The 19,210-nt window shown below is 40.8% G+C and overlaps 1 protein-coding gene across 3 annotated transcripts in view; it reads left to right on the forward strand.

Moving 5' to 3' along the window:
• Nucleotides 1-19,210, forward strand: part of RSPRY1 (ring finger and SPRY domain containing 1) — a 43,734-nt gene that overhangs the window by 9,573 nt on the left and 14,951 nt on the right. For all 3 annotated transcript variants that reach the window (XM_034672912.1, XM_034672911.1, XM_034672913.1), the window contains exons 2-10: nucleotides 2,498-3,002; nucleotides 7,762-7,814; nucleotides 8,495-8,607; nucleotides 9,657-9,783; nucleotides 10,847-10,904; nucleotides 12,784-12,851; nucleotides 13,260-13,391; nucleotides 14,281-14,396; nucleotides 15,536-15,679. In XM_034672912.1, coding sequence (XP_034528803.1) covers nucleotides 2,653-3,002; nucleotides 7,762-7,814; nucleotides 8,495-8,607; nucleotides 9,657-9,783; nucleotides 10,847-10,904; nucleotides 12,784-12,851; nucleotides 13,260-13,391; nucleotides 14,281-14,396; nucleotides 15,536-15,679 — 1,161 coding nt within the window. In that variant the 5' untranslated portion in view covers nucleotides 2,498-2,652. The remainder of the gene's footprint in view (nucleotides 1-2,497; nucleotides 3,003-7,761; nucleotides 7,815-8,494; nucleotides 8,608-9,656; nucleotides 9,784-10,846; nucleotides 10,905-12,783; nucleotides 12,852-13,259; nucleotides 13,392-14,280; nucleotides 14,397-15,535; nucleotides 15,680-19,210) is intronic.

A 19,210-nucleotide genomic window follows, 5' to 3' on the forward strand; every position in this document is an offset into this window, starting at 1 on the left:
TCATTCCTTGTACCATCCCCAAAGTATTAGTTACTTTAGACACAGATTTTTACAGCACAGTGAGTAAGAAACTATGACAATCCAGAGTATGGATTTCGATAAAGTCTTAACTGGGATGAGGAGCAGTTTTAGATATTCTGGTATAGAAAGATGTATTGTGGGTACCTGGGTGGCTCAGTCATTAAGTGTCTGCCTTCATCTCAGGTCATGATCCTAGGGTCTTGGGATCGAGCCCCGCATCGGGCTCCCTGCTCAGCGGGAACCTGCTTCTCCCACTCCCACTCCCCTGCTTGTGTTCCCTCTCTTGCTGTCTCTGTCAAATAAATAAATAATCTTTAAAAAAAGAAAGATGTATTGTTAAGGGGGGGAAAAGCAAACTACAGAACAATGGTTATGACATTGTCCTGGTTAAGTTAAAAAAAAAAAAACTTTGTGAGTATATAATAAAGGTGTGGAAACAGACATTTGAAGCTTTTAGCAGGGGTTACCTCTGGGAAAGGGAATGGGCTATGAAGAAAACCTGTCTTCTCAGAAGAAAGGCGTTCACTTTTCTGTAGACTGTATGTAGCATTTGGGTCTTAGAATGAACACACATCCATTTTTTGTTTTAACATGTTAACAGATAAAGTTTTAATATAATACTTTGGGATTTCAAGGTGGGCCGACCTGCCAGAAAACCTTGGATTCTTTACCTCCTCTCATCTGAATTGTTCGAACGTGCCCTCTGTGAAGGTTCTGTGAGAAGGGCCTGAGCACTGCTTAACTGTTATGTTTTGGTCTTTCTCAGAAAGTAGCATAATTTATAAGATCAATTGAAATTTACACCAGTGACCCTCTTAAAAGCATTGTTTCTGATTTCTGTCTTCTGTCCTTTGAGCACTGAAATCTCTTGCTTATCTGCCCTCTGAGGGGAATTGTCTCCCGTGGTCCCTGCAGTAATGGGAATGGTATTACTTCAACTCTTTGCTGGTTTAGATTGTGTCCTCTTTTAAAAAGCTTTTTCCAGCCGAGTCCTTGCCTCATGCTCCTACCTATACCCCAGTCATATCCTTTTAAGTATAACCTGACTGTCTTGGGGGAATCAAGAACACCTATGGTATTACTTGGTTCGGCCATTGCTGTCTTGCTATTTTGGAGGGAGATAATGTCTGTTGCCGCTCTTCTCTCTTCCCATTCCCCCTCCTGCCCTTCCTTTTCTTATCCCTCGCCCTCTCTAGACCAATTAGATTAGATTATTATATTTATGTGTAAAGATTTTCTGTCTCTGTCTCTCCTTTTCCTCAGTTTTCCTCCATGAGCAGTAATTAAACTGGGCAAATATTTAAAAGAATTTGCTGCAAATCTGTCCCAATAATGGAAGTAACTTCTCTTGCTTCTAATTCTAATTCCATTAAATCTAATAACATTTTATTTATATCTGTTCCTGAGTGGGTACTCAATATATGCAGATTTAATTAAAAATAACCGAATGTTGAGTGGAGAGTACAAACTAGTCTCTATTCCTTGTGTCCATTTGTGCCCCTGTGGGCCCTGTCTCCACGTCTTGGTGTGATTCTTTGCTTTCTGTTACCAACCCCACCCTGTCCATTTTCTTCTTCCAGATCCTTTCTAAACCAGATTCTCTCAGTTTAATGAAGAGCAGGTTCTATCATTATGGTTTTTGTTGATGAACATGCTGTATGGGATAATAATGGCCATCTATTAATTCCTGGAGGGCAGGGCCTGTGCCTTGTCCATCTTTGTTCTCCCAGTGCCGGCATGGTACAGACACAAGGTGCTTAGTCAATATTTTTAGACAAAGATAATTGGTGCATCCTTCTTCGTAACTTTGTAGCAGACATGCCCTACAATAAACTGATCATTGTGAAAATATAGCCTTGTGATACATATTTGCCTCTCGCCAAACAGTCTTGCTTACACAATGGAAAAACTTTGTAACTGCTTGTGTGATTTCTGTACATTCTCAAATGTCCCTCCAAATGGGAAATCTATGCAGTTTGGTGATTGCGTTCAAGTGAAACACTCTACTTTTTATTCTCCTGCATATCGAGTGAGTGCTATCACGTTCATATCATAACTTTTTAAGCAACAAACATCTGTAATTAGTCTACTGAAACATATTAACTTTTCTCATACATTTAAATTTTAAAAGGAGCTAGTTCATTTTTTGAATCCACAGAAGGAGTCCTTGAAACAACTGCACATATTCTTCTAATGTATTTCTTTATAGGTAGAAACACACACATGGTTTTAAAAAAAATCAGTGGTAACTCATGTTTACATGGGAATGGTTTAGCAATCAACTTTATAATATGATAAAAAGGAATTCTTAATTATTAATTTTCTTATGCAAAGGTACCTCTTTGTGTTGGAAACCTATAAAAATAACCAAAGATGATTTATCATTGTAATCCTAATGCCTACAAAATCAAACTAAGAAAGTTTTGAGTAATTAAGTGACCTTGGATTCATTTTTAATTTCTTCTCTTTCTTTTAGCACTGCCGCTGGATGACCCGGATTCCCCGCAATTGATAATGTTGGAGATCAGTTCTACAACTTTATTCCACATTCAGTTGTTAAAAACAAATAGAATGCAAGTTCCTCGACTCCAGATTATGAAAACAGTACTTGGAAAACTGAAAACTATCTAAATGATTGTCTTTGGTTGGGCCGTGTTCTTAGTGAGCAGAAGCCTTGGCCAGGGTCTGCTGTTGACTCTTGAGGAGCACATAGCCCACTTCCTGGGGACTAGGGGTGCCACTGCTACCATGGGTAATTCCTGTATCTGCCGAGATGACAGCGGAGCGGAGGACAGTGTTGACACCCAGCAGCAGCAGGCTGAGAACAGTGCAGTACCCACTGCTGACGCGAGGAGCCAACCCCGGGATCCTGTTCGGCCACCAAGGAGGGGCCGAGGACCCCATGAGCCAAGGAGAAAAAAACAAAATGTAGATGGGCTAGTGCTGGACACTCTAGCAGTCATACGGACTCTTGTAGATAAGTAAGTATCTGACTCCCTAGTCACCCCCTTTGCCATGAAGTGTTCTACAGGAAACATAACTTGAGTCCTTCACTTCATTAGGATATATTCACCAAGCCATGAGCTTATAAGGCAAGAGAGAATATTTCTCCTCTTTTGGCAGAGTTAATTATAAGGTTTGATGTTTTTACTTGCTATATCTACTCCTATCTGGAAATGTCTAAACATTTTGATAGCAGAAAACACTAATTAAAGCTACGATCTTTATTAGGGCATGTAATAAACGTGGAGTGAGTTTGTGTTGCAAGCGGCAATAGGAAATGGTTTCACAAAGACCAACTCTTATCTTGTTTGCCTGTCTATACCACTGATGAGAGATTCAGGATGAGTTATTTTTCCAAGAGCATGGCTGCACGCACTTTCTGTTGGCAACATAAGGACGCAGGTCAAGGAGAGTATTCCTCCTCCTCCCGTCTTGTATCCCTTACTTGGCTATCTTAGATCCATTTGGGAAGCATGTAAATTGAAACTGCAGGGTGCACCTATACCTTTTTTGTTTCTCCCCTGTTTTGTCTAACTCTAGGTGTGAAATTCCGGATTGAGTAACAATGAAATGGGAGAACATGGTTCAGGTTGAAAAAATATTTTGACTTAACTGTACAGTTCAGTAATTAGGAGCAAAAGTTTTAGAACCATGGTGGACCAAGTTTCAGATTTTGGCCCAGCTCCTTAACTAGCTACATGACACTGGGTGAGTTACTTCCCTAAGCCTCAGATTCCTTACCTATAAGAGGGATTCTTACAGGGATTATCATGAGATAATATATATAAAGAGATTATCATGAGATAATATATATAAAGCATCTAGCGTAGTGCCTTGCACATTCCGGTTGCTCAACAGATGATCGTTTGTGGGTTTTTTTAAGTTATATGTGGGTTCTTTTTGCTTCAGCCTCTGCTAGCAAATTTAAGTATCTAAATATTTGATCATTGCATTTATAAAAACCCACTTTTAATTCCTCAAAATTACAGCATTAAGCAAGGTATACCTGTGTATATTATTCTGAGGTGATTTTTTTTCCCCTCATAGAAATAAATTTGTTTGGCGCATTTTTCTATCTGCCATAGAACATGCTGGGGAAATGGGGAAAGGTGGCTCTTACAAATATTCTCCATAACCAGTTCAGAGAGTCAGTCCTAATAAGTTTATTAAACCAGCCTTTGAAGTAGTTCTGGTATCTGAACTAATTTAATGTTTGTATTTTTGTAGAAAATATTTACTGAATATAAATCTATGCCATTTTCATCCCTCAAACCCAGGCAGGGGGCTAGAAGCTGTTATTTAAAGTTTCTTCATGGTGACATTTAAAACATACTATAAAATTATAATGAGAAGTTGCCCTTCCCAAATAAGGAGGTAAACCATAAGTGTTATTTAAGCCCACTGGAAAAACAGGTACAGAATAGACTTTGCCATATTTTTTATTTTTTTTTTATTTTTTATTTTTTTTAAATTTTTTTTTAAGATTTTTTAATTTATTTATTCGACAGAGATAGAGACAGCCAGCGAGAGAGGGAACACAAGCAGGGGGAGTGGGAGAGGAAGAAGCAGGCTCATAGAGGAAGAGCCTGATGTGGGGCTCGATCCCATAACGCCGGGATCACGCCCTGAGCCGAAGGCAGACGCTTAACCGCTGTGCCACCCAGGCGCCCCATATTTTTTAAAAGAATGATAAAGAGTGTGTGGGAGCAAGGTAGGAGCTTTATCACCAAGCTTTCAGAAAATATTACAAATTGTAAGTGAACTTGTTGATGAAGTGCATAATTCACTTACATGAAGCGAGCAGCATACATTTGAGTAATAGGGTCACTTTTATCTTAAACCTGTTTATACCAAATTATAGCTAGAACTCTTCGGAGAATGGACAAATAGGGCAGATGGAGAGCAGGTGTGACAGGAGCTGTTAGAGAATCTAATGGCAAAACAGGGTTCAGACAGTTAAAACATAGTCACTGTAGCTTGTTTTTCAGAAGCTACTAAAGGAGAAGAATTTCATAACCTATAAAGTTGATAAGGCTGTTAAAACTAACCACGAACGATAGGACAGATGGACTTAGTATAAGTGTATGTCAAAAGGTGAATGCAGATGTCACAGAGAGTGATCGGCCTTGATTGTTCTTCTCTTTCTGTTTGTTACTTCGGAAAGGGTGATGTTGCTGAGAGGAGAGCAGTTTCTAAAGCTATAGTGAGAGAGTTGCTATAGGAAACACACTTTGAATACACTTATTTAAAAATCACTTTGAAGTTCTGTTATTTGCATTTTTTTGGTAGAGACATTTTCCTCAGATTGTTAATGGTATCAATTATTCTCATATGGTTTGGAACTATAATTTATGGGAAGTCCTAATGGAAGTTTTTTCTTCACTGTGTGTTTGTGTTCTGTCTCTCTCCCTCTCTGTCACTCATGTCTTTCTGCCGATCTCTCTTCCTGTCACTTTCGTTGTCATCCCCATCCACCTTCAGGCTATGACTGAACCTAAAATTGGTAGTTTTGAGTTCCCACGTCACTGTGAGAAGCCCAAGTCCTGCTGCATGGCTTTCTTTGCCTTTTCTGTCACTGGTGACTTGCAGCTTGGTATCAGTTCTAGCTCAGATGATCATTCATAACTTATCAACTTCTTTCACTGAGCAGGGAACCCTGTCCAAGCTGCACAGGTGAGGTTTTGATCCCCATTACCTACCACACAGGCTTGCAGCTCCTGGCCACCTGTCTAGTTCCACACAGTGAGCCCTGTTGTCCCACAGCTTTAGCTCCTGCCTCCCACCAGGAATTTCTGCTCCCCTTCTGTTCCACAAAGAAGTTTATCTTGTTTTTTGAATGTAAGGATGTGGGTGTCCTTTAAGTGCATCTGCGTAGAATTGAGGTCCTCATAGTCCTTATTGGTCACTGACTGCCGTATTTTTATTATTTTTCCCTTTTTCCCCCAACCCCGTTGTCCCCTTTGCTACCCACTCTCCAAATATCAGTGGGTAACCATTCTTGTGAATTTAAGGTATGTTCTTCCAGTCTGCCTGCCATATATTTGTTTATGTCTGTATAGGAAATTTATACTAGTGTTTTGTGTGTGATTTTAAAAACTTACATAAGTGATAAAGTTGTATAAATCTTTTTAACTTCTCTCAACATTATGTTTGAGACCTATGTTACTGTATGTAAAGCTACAACTGCTTCTGACTCCAGAGTATTCCTTTGGTGAAAGTACTATATTTTGTTATCCTGTAATCTGGTGATAGTCACTTAGATTAATTCCAAATTTTTGTTCCTACAAATAACACTGCAGCAAATAACCTCATATGCATCTATTACCTGTGTAATAGTTTGTCTAGCATTGTTGGCCACATTTAATTTCATTACTGCCAGACTGCTCTCCAGAAATACTTGTAATCAGTCAGTTATATCATTTAAGACAAATCTTTTAAATAAGAATTTTCCCTTGTTATGGAAAGATACAGGATATGTCAAATAAACAGTACCTAATGAGTACCTGAAATAAACTTAATAATTCCCATATCACAAAATTATTCTGAGGATTAAATGATTGAAGACAATAGTTTTTGCAGTTTTCTTCACAGTAAAACAGAGAGCCACAATATGTAAGTAAATGTAAATATATTCCCTAAGTAATTAGATTTACCATTATTTGATGGAAAGTATTTCATTCATTACTGAAGTTCCCCTAAAGCACCTCCTTAAGATTCCTGGGATCATAGATTGAAAACCTACTGAATTAAGGTATATAATGCCATTTTAGAGCAATGTCTAGAATTTTTTTTAAAGACTTAATTATGGGATGCCTGGGTGGCTCAGTCAGTTAAGCACGTCTGCCTTCAGCTCAGGTCATGATCCCAGGGTTCTGGATCCAGTCCTGCATCAGGATCCTTGCTCAGCGGGGAGCCTGCTTCTCCCTCTGCCTGCTGTTCCCCCTGCTGGTGCACACACCCTCTGTCTGTCTGACAAATAAAATCTTGTCTAAAAAAATAAAGAATTTTTTACTTGAGAGAGAGCACGAGCAGGGGGAAGTGCAGAAGGAGAAGGAGAAGCAGACTCCCTGCTCAGCCGGGAGCCCCAACGTGGGGCTGGATCCTAGGACCCTGAGATCGTGACCTGAGCCAAAGGCAGATGCTTAACCAACTGAGCCACCTGGGTGCCCCTGGTGTCTAGAATATTAAATAGCTCCTCGCTTAAGTTTGGTTCCTTTTTCTTCTAACACCCATTTTATGAAGTTCAAGCAAATAGTGATATTTCCCAGAAGAACCCTTAAAAATGAAGATGTTTATGTAGGCCCTTGCTTCCATAAATCCTCTGTTGGGATTGTAATCTCCCTTCCTGGTGTTTCTTTGAGGTAAGTTGGAGGAAGATGATGTTGACCTCCCTGGCTCATCTCATTGGCATTAGGCCTCTAGAGGAAAGCTGAGAGTAGTTCCCTGGCCTCCAGTTTTGTCCTGTGCTTTTACTTCAGGCCAGTGGTGGTCCCTTCCTTTGCCCTCCCACCCATTTTATTTGTGAGCCATCACAGACGGTGGCCTTGGAAATGAGCACATGTGGTGCGTATTGGTCCTTACAGAGTGGAGCTGCAGCTGTCTCTTCCATCGTCTCTCCGTACCCATTCGTGTTCATTTCTTCTTTCTCTTTCCACTCCCACTTTCAGTTTGAATTTTTATTTGGAATTGTCATTTCTTGGTTCTTCAAGTTTGATGTCTTGACTATTTGTTTTTCAGTGATCAGGAACCTCCCTATTCAATGATTACATTGCACGAAATGGCAGAAACAGGTATTCTTTTCTTAAAGATTTCTTAAAATACTTTCCAATGAATTAATGATTATGAAGAAATGTGGCCACTTTTTTTTTTAGATAAGATTCCATTGACACACATGACCATGAAAAAAGCCATTAGTGTATGGAAATATTCCTGTACAGGGGTAATAATTAATAACCACTGTATGTTGCATCCTGAATATATAGCTGCACCTCTCAGTATTGGTTTTATTTCACTGAAATTATTAAAAGAAAAATTTTGTTGGGATTTGATAGATCTTTGACCATAGCCCTTCCAGAATGGGGAGGAATTTTTTTGTCCCTCAATTTCCTAAGTGTCATTCTGAAGTAGAGCCAACTGCTTCAGATACTTAATCTTCTCAGTACACTCGTATGTCATAAATAAGACGCTGAAACTATTTTAATTATAATTTGAGAACCCAGGACCATAGCGTCAATTTTCTCCAAATGAAGATGCCTCCAAACCAGGCTCCTACAAATTAAGAATCTTTGGTTCTACCATGGTGACTACAATTAATGACTATGTCCATGCCATTGTTAGCTGCTTAAAAGCTACAGGATGAAAGCCAAAAGTGTTTCTATTTTATTGTGAAGTCACTTTGTGTTATAAGTTCTATATTTTCATGTTTTTAAAATAGTGGCTCCACCATATAATCTTCTTGATTTGCTCTTAGATGAAGGATGGTTGGATGTTGTCCAGTCTTTAATTAGAGTTATTCCATTGGAAGATCCACTGGGACCAGCTGTTATAACATTGTTACTAGATGAATGTCCATTGCCCACTAAAGTAAGTTAATACTTGTCTTTTATGGAACTGTCACCTATGCCTAAACACAGGATGAACGACCACAAAGAACTCTTGACATAATGCATTTCCTTCTTATACATTTGGGGTCTGTTTCATTCAACATTGACTTCATTATGTAAACTTGTCTTTTATTACTGGTGAAGTGCTACATCCTCTATCAATAGCTTATTATAAAGCTTTAGTTTAAAATGTTAAAAATGAAAGCATTTACATCTGAAATGGCAATCTGTATTTGAAATTGAAAGAGAATGTTCAATTGCTGAGCTGATTTTCTTACCTTCCGCTAAACAGTTTTCTCATTACAAAAGATTTTCTTTAATGTTTTCTATTAAGAGAAAAAAACTGTGATACTGAAAGCACTTGTGAGTCTTAAACGTATTAAAGATTGGCATAACCTTGATTTTCCCTTATATGGAACAAAAGTATCAAACTTTCATTGCCTTAGTCCATATGTTCTATGGACTGCTTTTTTTCAAATTTTGGATGCGGGCAGCTTTCATTTGTTTAAGCCTCAGACATTTGGGCACAACATGGAAAAACATGGACAGAACAGAAAGGCCTTTGGCCTAGTCACTGGTGAACTGACCTTTGCCTAAGCTTGTAAGAGGTTTCTGTTACAGTTTGCCTCAAAAACTCTGGTGAGATTTGCTCTTGCTTGATTTTAAAAGAAGAAAAAAAACTGTAAGTCACTTTTTACTTCAACATCACTAAGGCCCTGTTGTTATCAGTCATTGGCACGTAGGTGGATTTAGTGTGATAAGTGAATCAAGAGTATATCACATATTTTTGATAAAACTGGTACATTTTGAGTGAAGGGGAATCTAATAATTCATGTAGGAAAACTTCCCAGTTGATCAAATAACATTTCCCATCAATAATGACATCATTGGGTGCATTATTTCATTTCTTTATGTTCGTTCTGAGTTAATTTAATAGCTGGCAATAGCTTTCGGCTCAAGTAATTCCCTTGGGGTGAAAAAGCCTAAGTAATATATTTATCAAATCCACTTGTACATTTTTGTTTTTAGGATGCACTCCAGAAACTGACTGAAATTCTGAATTTAAATGGAGAAGTAGCTTGCCAGGACTCAGGTCATCCTGCCAAACACAGGAACACATCTGCAGTCCTAGGCTGCTTGGCTGAGAAACTAGCAGGTAACTGTGGGAACCTCTACCAAGAAAGATCTTCTCAGTTGTTTGACATAAAGGGGAAGACTGCACTGCAGATCTTTAATCAAACCTGCTGTACCAGAAAGGAGTGTCTTCCTCCCCCTTCACCCCACCCCACCACCACCACANCCCCCCCCCCCCCCCCCCCCAAAAAAAAAAAAAAAAAAATTGAGGGACAAGAACTAACTGGAAAAAAATTACTCAAAGGTCAAAGAGATGAATGCAATCTAATTTAGCTTTGGATTTTCAGAGAGACATTTAAAAGAAAAAGTTTTACTTATTTGCTTTAAAATTAAGAATAAAAAGCTACTGGGTGGCACAGCGGTTAAGTGTCTGCCTTCGGCTCAGGGCGTGATCCCGGCGTTATGGGATCGAGCCCCATGTCAGGCTCCTCTGCTATGAGCCTGCTTCTTCCTCTCCCACTCCCCCTGCTTGTGTTCCCTCTCTCGCTGGCTGTCTCTATCTCTGTTGAATAAAGAAATTAAAAAATCTTTATAAAAAAAAAAGAATAAAAAGCTAAATTCTGTAAAGATTATATAGGTATATATTTATGCATATGATAGATAACGTTCATGTATACGCTTTATAAAGTTTAGCCAGATAATGGAGACATACTAAGTTGGGGAAGAGAAAAAGGAACTTTAAATTGGAGCAGTTCCTGAGAAGAGAAGAAGATATTTAACTTGTTTATGAACATTACCCACTTTAGGCAAGTTAACATCGAAATCCAGGTGAATCGCTCAGCTAGTTAGACCGTGTATGGTGGAAGAAACAACGGATTCAAAATCAGGACACCTGGGTGCTGGCTCCAGTTCTTCCAAGTGTGCCCCAAGTGCACTGGAATGAGTCACTTCACTGTGGGCTCAGTTGCTCAGCTGTGAAATGGGAACAGTGCTATTCCCTGCCTCAGAGCAGGAGGCTTAAATAAGGCAATGTGCATGAGAGTACCTTGCCAAACAGTTCAAAAAGCAATTTTATTGTTATTAGCTACTGATGAAAAAGAATATGGCCCATTTCATTATATCTCATGTTTGTTGTGTTTGTCCAGGTCCTGCAAGTATAGGCTTACTTAGCCCAGGAATACTGGAATATTTGCTACAGTGTCTTAAGTAAGGCATCAAAGCCAGTTATTCTTAGTCATCTGCAACTGTGCATTTTTCTAAAATTGCCAGTTTAACCACTGGCACAGAGAATGGAATCAGTTATAAATTTTATTTGCAGGTGTTTCCTGAGTGTTTATTCCCTCCTATATTTAAAAAAAAAAAAAAAATGAGGGTGGGATAGGAATTCATTACAAGCAAAAGCAGCCAAGTTGGTCTGGTTTTAAATTTAGTCATAAGATAGCTGCTATGATTGGCTTTTGTGTGTATGTCCTTAGAGTCTGCCAAATGGTAGTAGGGACCTCCACAGTGGAAACAAAATCACATGGCATTCCAAGCCAGGCTGTCAGGACAGATTGCCAGTGTGTATAAATCTCTACTCCTTCCCTCCCTCCCTGGCTACTGCTCTTAGAACTGTTGCCATAGTGTATTTGATCTATTGTCTGTGAAGCTTGTGGTTTGCTGAGGTGGTGCTGTCAGAGCGCTCACACGGCTGGACTGCAGACTTGTCTGTATTTGTAAAAGTTATTTTTGCAGGCCTGGTGAGCACTGGCCTTCCTCAAAATCTGAAAGACCTTATTTTTCAGTACCTATATGATATGTACTTAAAACACACACCGCTATGCTAAGCAAGCACTGTGGGGATACAAAAGTAGTATTACAGTCTTTTGTCCTCAAGAAACTTCCTGATTAACTGAGGGAACAAAACTACCCAGACAAGACACTTAGCCTCCGTTTTATGACAGGATGTGATTAAGGGCAAAATCATGTCCTTCAGACGTAAGTGCTATAAGAGTTCTAAGAGGGTGATGGGGAGGGGTGGAAGATAAGGGTGGTGAGAGCTAAGAGAGCCTTGGGAGACAGGCTTCCCCATGAACTTGGGCCCTCAGCTGGGTGATATCATAGGTTAGTATTTGTCCGTGCTCCCTGGAAGGAAAAATGGGTTTCTTGGCCAAACCCATCACCAGCAGAAACTCAGAGAGAGGAATGGCCATGCTCCTGGCATAGTACAGAGAATTGTCTGATCAGAAGACAGTGTTCAGAGACAGGAGGACAGGCCTGGGCAGCCTGGTGGGGAGAGCTCGGAGCCTGCAAAACCAGACAGGGATTGAAAGCAGACGGCAAGAAGGAGAGTGCCGAGCAGACTTTGTTTAGGAGGCAAACTGGTGGTTATATGAGCTTTGCAGAACCTTTGAGCCCCAGGGAAGTGAGTAGGAATCATCTGATGTCCTAGAGTTCCTTTGCAGGCTCCTAACGGATCTGTGGGAATGATGGCTGTGAGGTGGGATGTTAAGCAGGAAGACCTTTCTTTAAATGGGATCACCTGTGATGGGAAGTTAAATGTAACTGGAAGAGCACTCTCCCACCCTCCATTAGCAACTGTGCAATTCCTTTCAGAGAACAGATTGAAAACTAAGCCATTAGTTGTTCATTTCATCATTTGTCATTTTGGAACTTGGTAATGATGAATCGTTCCTTTAAGGGCTTTGAATAAAAGTCATTCTTAGCTACAATTCTAGGTTTCTGTTTGGCCTGCTTAAATGAATATAAGAATCAGCATGGTTTTATTTCACAAAGCCCTAATACAAATCTTACTAAGTAGAATAACATAGTGCTTTTAACAGAATACTTTTGAAATCTGCATATCTATCAATGGACCCAGTGACTTCCAAAAAATAATAGAAGATTTTACGAGACTCTATCTTGGTTCCTTGTTACTAACAATATTAGCAAACAGGGAATTGAGGACTTAAATGAGTAAAACTTTTCTGACTGCTCCCAACAAATCTAGCACAAATTGGGTACGAAGAGGAAATTGTTAACTTGCCGCCTCTGCAGGGGAATGATGTTTTTGCTTTTTGTTTTTTTATCTTGTTGTCTTTCAGAAGTTACAGTCCCACCCCACAGTCATGCTTTTTGCACTTATCGCACTGGAAAAGTTTGCACAGACAAGTAGGTATAGTGACTTCTTGCACTAATGATCTTCTGTATCGGTTGTTAAAAATCTTATTTTTCTTACTTACTGGATGAGCTTATGCTTTGAGCCCCATCAAACATGCACATGTTCTATTTTTGTCTGGGTAGATGCCTCAAGGCCAGTAAGACGTAACAGGGACAGAAGCCAAGAGTTTTCTCACCTAAGGATCAAAACTTGTGACCATGGTTACTCACTTTTTATAGCTAAAAAGTTAGTGATGAGATTGCTACTTCCCAGAAAATAGTTGAGGCTCTTGGGCTATGTCATTATTCTAGTTTCCACATTTTCTGATTGCCTCTCCTCACTCCTTCTCACCCCTTACCTGCCCCACAAATCGTCCCACTCTTTCGTGGTTGATTCAAGGTGTCTGTCTTCCCAAACAGGTGAAAATAAATTGACTATCTCTGAATCCAGTATTAGTGACCGACTCATCACATTGGAGTCCTGGGCTGATGATCCTGATTATCTGAAGCGTCAAGTCGGTTTCTGTGCCCAGTGGAGCTTAGACAATCTCTGTAAGTAGGTGTTGTCCTTTATTAAAATGCGTGCTTCCATGTCCAAACCCATTTCTTATATAGGATCACTGTTCTTCATTTTGTAATAGTGAGTGTGACGCTTTCCTTCAAAGGGCCTCTACTGTAGGTTGGCCTCACTGTAGCAGAAAGTATTCTAGGGACCCTCCAGACAAGAACTATATGGCATACTTCTTATTTCAGCACTCTCCTGTTCAGAAACTTTTACTGGTTTCCTACTTCCTGCTGCATCCTGGCTGTTAATGAGATGGCAGTGTCCAGTCACCTCTTCCCTACACAAACTGTGTCCTCACTGTCCTGCAAGCAGGCCCCAGTCATCCTGACCTTTCTAGGCCTTTCCCTCACTTGGAGTTCCCTCTCTTTACTCTTCTCCTTATCCTAACGTGGCTCTTCAAAACTCAAGACACATCTTACCTATGCCAAGAGGGCTGCTCCTGGCTTTTCTTTTTCTCCTCCAAGGGCTGCTAGAACTAAAACTGCCCTCCCATAGTTAGCACTGGGCTCAGGCATGGCTGGATGTGTGTACCCCTCCTCTTCCCGCAGCACTGTGGACAGCTGCTTTGTGCACAGCCTGTGTGGTGCCAGTGAAAGAATCGTTTTGAAAAAGTATAATTTGGATTTTGTTGCATGCGTAATAACAAATATAGGGAACAGAAGCATAAACCTAGCGGTGCCATCCTAGCTTGTCCCAGCTTTTGCTTGATTGACCCTCGTATGGTAGTGCAGCAGAAAGGCAGGGTTTTAAGTCTCCCTACCTATTCTGCCATTTCGGAGCACCTCCACTTCGTAACTAGAATGGCAGCCAACGATGACACTAGCTTTTTTCCCACAAGAGCCTGCCTTAGAAACATGACCACTTTTTCTTTTGCAGTTTTAAAAGATAGTAGGCAGCTGACCTATGAGAAAGTGGACTTGAATAGCATTAGGGCCATGCTGAATAGCAACGATGTCAGCGAGTACCTGAAGATCTCGCCTCATGGCTTGGAGGTAAAGCTTTCATGGGTGGAACATGCGGGGGGAAAATCTTGTTCTCATTTTCACACTGGTTCTGAACAAAGAGCCATTTCCTGTAGAGTCGATGGAAATTTATGTGCTATTCCAAGAGTGGTTAGAGGTAGAAGCGGCAGGGAAAGGGTGTTTGGGGTATTATTTACTCCTTTATATCCCCACATGGTGCCAGACACATAGTAAGCACTGTAATATTTGATGATTTGATTTTTTTTGTAGTTTCAAATTTTTATTTAAATTCTAGTTAAGACAGTATAGTACTAGTTTCAGGTGTAGAATTTAGTGATTCATCACTTCCGTACAACACCGGTGCTCATCACAACCAGTGCCCTCCATAATCCCCATCACCCATTTAATCCATCCCCCCACCTCCCCTCTGGCAACCCTCAGTTTGTTCTGTATAGACAATTTGGTTTCAATTCTGTTTTCAATCTCTGCCACTTCATTCAGCAAAAGGTGTGAAGACTAGAATTTCTAAAAGAGGCCCTTCCTTTTTGAATCCCTGCATCACCAATTATATTCTGTCTAGTGCTTCCCCTCCTCTCTGTACACTGGAAATGTTGCTGATTTTGTGGTGCAGGTTGATGAAAGCTGCTTATGTACAGGAAGGCACCATCAGGCACCAGACACGTCAAGATGAAAGAGCTGTTTGAAGAATGGCTGCAGACAGCTCTTTGATCTTACATTATTGCCAAATGCTGCTGTAGTTTTCTGCTTCCAATTATTTTTAGGTACCCCGTCTATACCCTTCAGTGTCCTCCTCTCTCTGCATCCTAACAAGTGCAGGTTAAGGCCATGTTGATGCATTCTTAAAGATTCTACTAGGACGGTAAAGCTCTGTAAATACTTCAGAAAGAAGCCAGTAGCCCTCGTTAATGCTTCTTGCAGCCATCTTTGAGGACTTCCAACCCTGTTAGAACTCCCTAGGAATAAAACTATAAAAGAGAGCGTGCTTCATTCTGTTTTGCACTTTGTATCACTGAGGATGCACAGAGAAGGAATTGACCGTCCACCAAAAGCTTTAATAAGGAAAATGACATTCCACCTCTGGGCAGTCACTTAACTTCCGCGGTCTTCAGGCATTGATGGTGGGCTATCGCACACTTTGGTTTTGCCAGGCTCGCTGCGATGCCTCCTCTTTTGAAAGCGTGCGTTGCACCTTTTGTGTGGATGCCGGGGTGTGGTACTATGAAGTCACCGTGATCACTTCTGGTGTCATGCAGATTGGCTGGGCCACACGAGACAGCAAATTTCTCAATCATGTGAGTACCCTAGCAAACGGTGTAAATGGGGACAACAGCATTTTTTTGGCGAGTGGGGTGGAGGACACGAATTTTCCAGATAGGTTTGCACAATGATCATTTCTCAGGCTGAACCACATGCTGCCAGATCCCCCACAGGGGTTTGCTAACCCGGTTCAGAAATAGGAAAACACAAGGGAAATTGCCCCTCGGGGTTTTTTTTCCCCCTCGAGTTTTAAATTTGCACCTAGAGGTTAGGTGTGTCCTTTGTCTTTGTAGGCTCTCCTCGGGCCCCAGCCACATTTCTGGCTCAGTTTTTTATTGGAACCCGTGATGACTTTTACCTTGCATTTAAGCTATAAGAACTTTGTAGGAATTCTCTTCCTTTCATAAAATACTAAATGTTGGCTTGACTTCTTTTATTTGACTTGTACTTTGTAACTAGTAACCACATTTGTTTTCGATATTTAGCATTTATCTTTTGTTATAGAAAGCTGTCATGTAAAGAGGGAAGATGAAACCCGCTAGAAGAAGCGGGATTCAGCTACCACTATTTGCTTGTCAGAGGCTGGGCTTCCTCCCTTTCCTATAGATGTTGATTTCTTGCCAATTTATACCATTCTGATGCCCACCCTGAACAGATTTCTTGTGTTATTCCAATTTTAAGCTGTTTGGAATTAATTCGGTTTCGATCTGGAATCTTTTTATGGACATAGGATTTTTACCCTTTGAACTGGGAAAACCCCTTGGATTACTTTGTTAATCTAAACAATAGTCTCCCATATGTAAGGTCCTAGGATGGGTTTTAGAAGTGAACCAAACTGAGCTTGCCTGCCAGAAGCATAGTTTTGGAAGGGGCCCTTTCAGCAAGGTTGTATAGCATCTTGGAATTGTGCATACCTTTTGCTAATAAACTCCTTGCTGGAGAGACAATTGGAGGAAGAGGGCCAGTAGAGAGGTCAGATTCTTGTCCAGGATAGAAAACTAGACCCCAGTCTGCGATTGCTTTCGTTGGGAACTTTCCCTGATGAAGGGCCTCCTCACTGACTGGGCCTTAATTAAATCCTGGAAGCATGGGGCTTGATTGTCACACCATGAAGTCAGAACTACATGGGTCTGGAGAACAATGCCAATTAGTCTCTCAGTTCTCACCTTGGGCCCTGATTTAAAGCAGTTTGTATCAGTTACCCTGACAGTCTGCCCCAAAGGATGTCCTGAGGACAGGTTTTTTAGGACTTGGGGGGGAAAAAAAGGTTTCATTTCCAGAGCACTGTCATTTTAGAGCCAATCGGCTGATTCCCACCACAGTTTTTACTCTCATAATTTCCATTTCCCAGGTGACAAAACTGAGACTGAAAGAAGGACCTAAAGAATCTCAGACTAGAATTCAGTCCCTTTCCTATTCTACAGTAGCTGTTTTCTTCCCATGTGAAAATGGGAAGAATCTCGGAGAATTAGCTAGGCTTCTCTTTGGATATAAACAATTGTTCCAGAACTAGAAGAAAGATGGATTCCTTTAGGGGGGAAGCTTTGATACAGCATTTGTTTCTCTTCGTTTGGCAGCAAACACACCGCAGATCTAGGTGTAGTATATCTGATTCTGAATGTTGTAAATATTTTTTGTTAATGACCAGTGAAACTAGATCATTTTATCTGGTGGATTAAACTGATTTCTCCCAATAGTTGCAAAAAATTTGGCTCAAATTAAGAGGCTTAAAATGCTGTTTTCTTTTTTTTTAAGATTTTATTTATTTATTCGACAGAGAGACAGCCAGCGAGAGAGGGAACACAAGCCGGGGGAGTGGGAGAGGAAGAAGCAGGCTCATAGCAGAAGAGCCTGACATGGGGCTCGATCCCATAACTCCGGGATCACGCCCTGAGCCGAAGGCAGACGCTTAACCGCTGTGCCACCCAGGCGCCCCTAAAATGCTGTTTTCTTATCCTCTAAATTGTTTTAATAGACTTTCAGTTTCTTTCTTTAAAAAAAACAAAAAACATTTTTTCCCTGATCCAAGTACTGATTGATTCCCTATTAGAAATCAGTGAAGTCTGATACCTCCTTTCCCAAATGTAGGATTTTAATCATGTTGCCAAGCTTAAAACTTTGTTTCAAATGGACATCATTCTGGTAATTCTGAATCTTTTTGCCTGGATAGACAGGGTGTGGTTTTATCCATGGATACACCCAGTTTCTTGAAGACATGAAACCCATCCACAGTGCCTCTTGTTTTAACTCTTACTGCTTGGGCTTTGGTTTTAAAAGGATGATCAAAGTGTTGGGCTCAGAGATAGAGCATTGAAATGAGAAACTTAAGGATAGTCCTTGTTCAGGTCATCTACAGAGTAGTTTGTCTTGTGTGTTTTTATGGAGGTTCGGGTGGAGCAAATCTTTAAGGGTGCATTTTGAGTTATCTGAAACATCTTTTGCCTTTTCATGAGGATCTACCATGTGACAGATCTTTCACATACTGTCTCTAATCTTCTCGAGAATTTGGGAAAGTATTGGTCTCCCATTTAAAGATGAGGAGAATAAGGTTCGTGGGGCACCTGGGTGGCTCATTCGGTTAAGTGTCTGCCTTCAGCTCAGGTCATGATCCCAGGGACCTGGGATCAAGCAGCACATCAGGTTTCCTTCCTCAGCGAGGAGCCTGCTTCTCCCTCTCCCTCTGTCTGCTGCTCCCCCTACTTGCTCTCTCTCTCTCTCTCTCTGTCAAATAAATAATTAAAATCTTTAAAAAAAAAAAAAAAGTAAAGATGAGAATAAGGTTCAAACAAATTAATTTACAAAATTGCCCATCGTCGCGTAGCCTCCAAGTGCAAGAGAAGAATCCAAACCCTGGTCAAGATAACCCATGCTCCTTCCCCTCTTGTAGCCTCTTGCCTTGGAGAAAATGACTCTGCTGTCTTAAACAGAAAAGGGGAATAACTTGGAAGCCTGTTAGGAACTCCCAGACTGTTGAGGGGCTTGGGAACAAGTAGGCATCAAGGTAACATCAGAGAGTCAAGAGACAAGAAGGACAAAAGCCAGTGTTTTAGGGGCCAGGATGCCAACACTTCTGGCATCCCCCTCCATGTGGGGTCACTCTCACCACCCTGGGTGTCTGCTGGAAGGGTCCGGTTGGCCAAGCCTACATCCTACCCCTCCACTTCCAGAGCAGGAGGCAGGACACTGTATCTTCATTATATTCCCTAAAACTGGAAGGGGTTAGGATGCTAGACAGCAGAAAAAAGGATGGCATCCATCACATGGGAAAGGATTCAAAATATTTCCTGAATGACAAGTAATGGATAAAACTTTCTTTGTTTTTAGTAATGTTTCCATTTCTAAAATACACATGACTGTAAATAAGTAGATCAAAATGACCACTCCAAGTACTAAGCTAGCTACCCTGTCGTCTCATTTACCTGTCTCAGCCAGGGGAAACCATAGTTAGACCTGCTGGGAATGTTTTCAGGTTGACAGAGGGTACATCTAGATTCTCTCTGAGATGTCAGCTCAAAGGAGTTTTTAAAGTGCATCTCTGGGGGCGCCTAGGTGGCACAGTCGTTAAG

This window comes from Ailuropoda melanoleuca, chromosome 12 (genome assembly GCF_002007445.2).
Source record: "Ailuropoda melanoleuca isolate Jingjing chromosome 12, ASM200744v2, whole genome shotgun sequence".
Taxonomy (NCBI): Eukaryota; Metazoa; Chordata; class Mammalia; order Carnivora; family Ursidae; genus Ailuropoda; species Ailuropoda melanoleuca.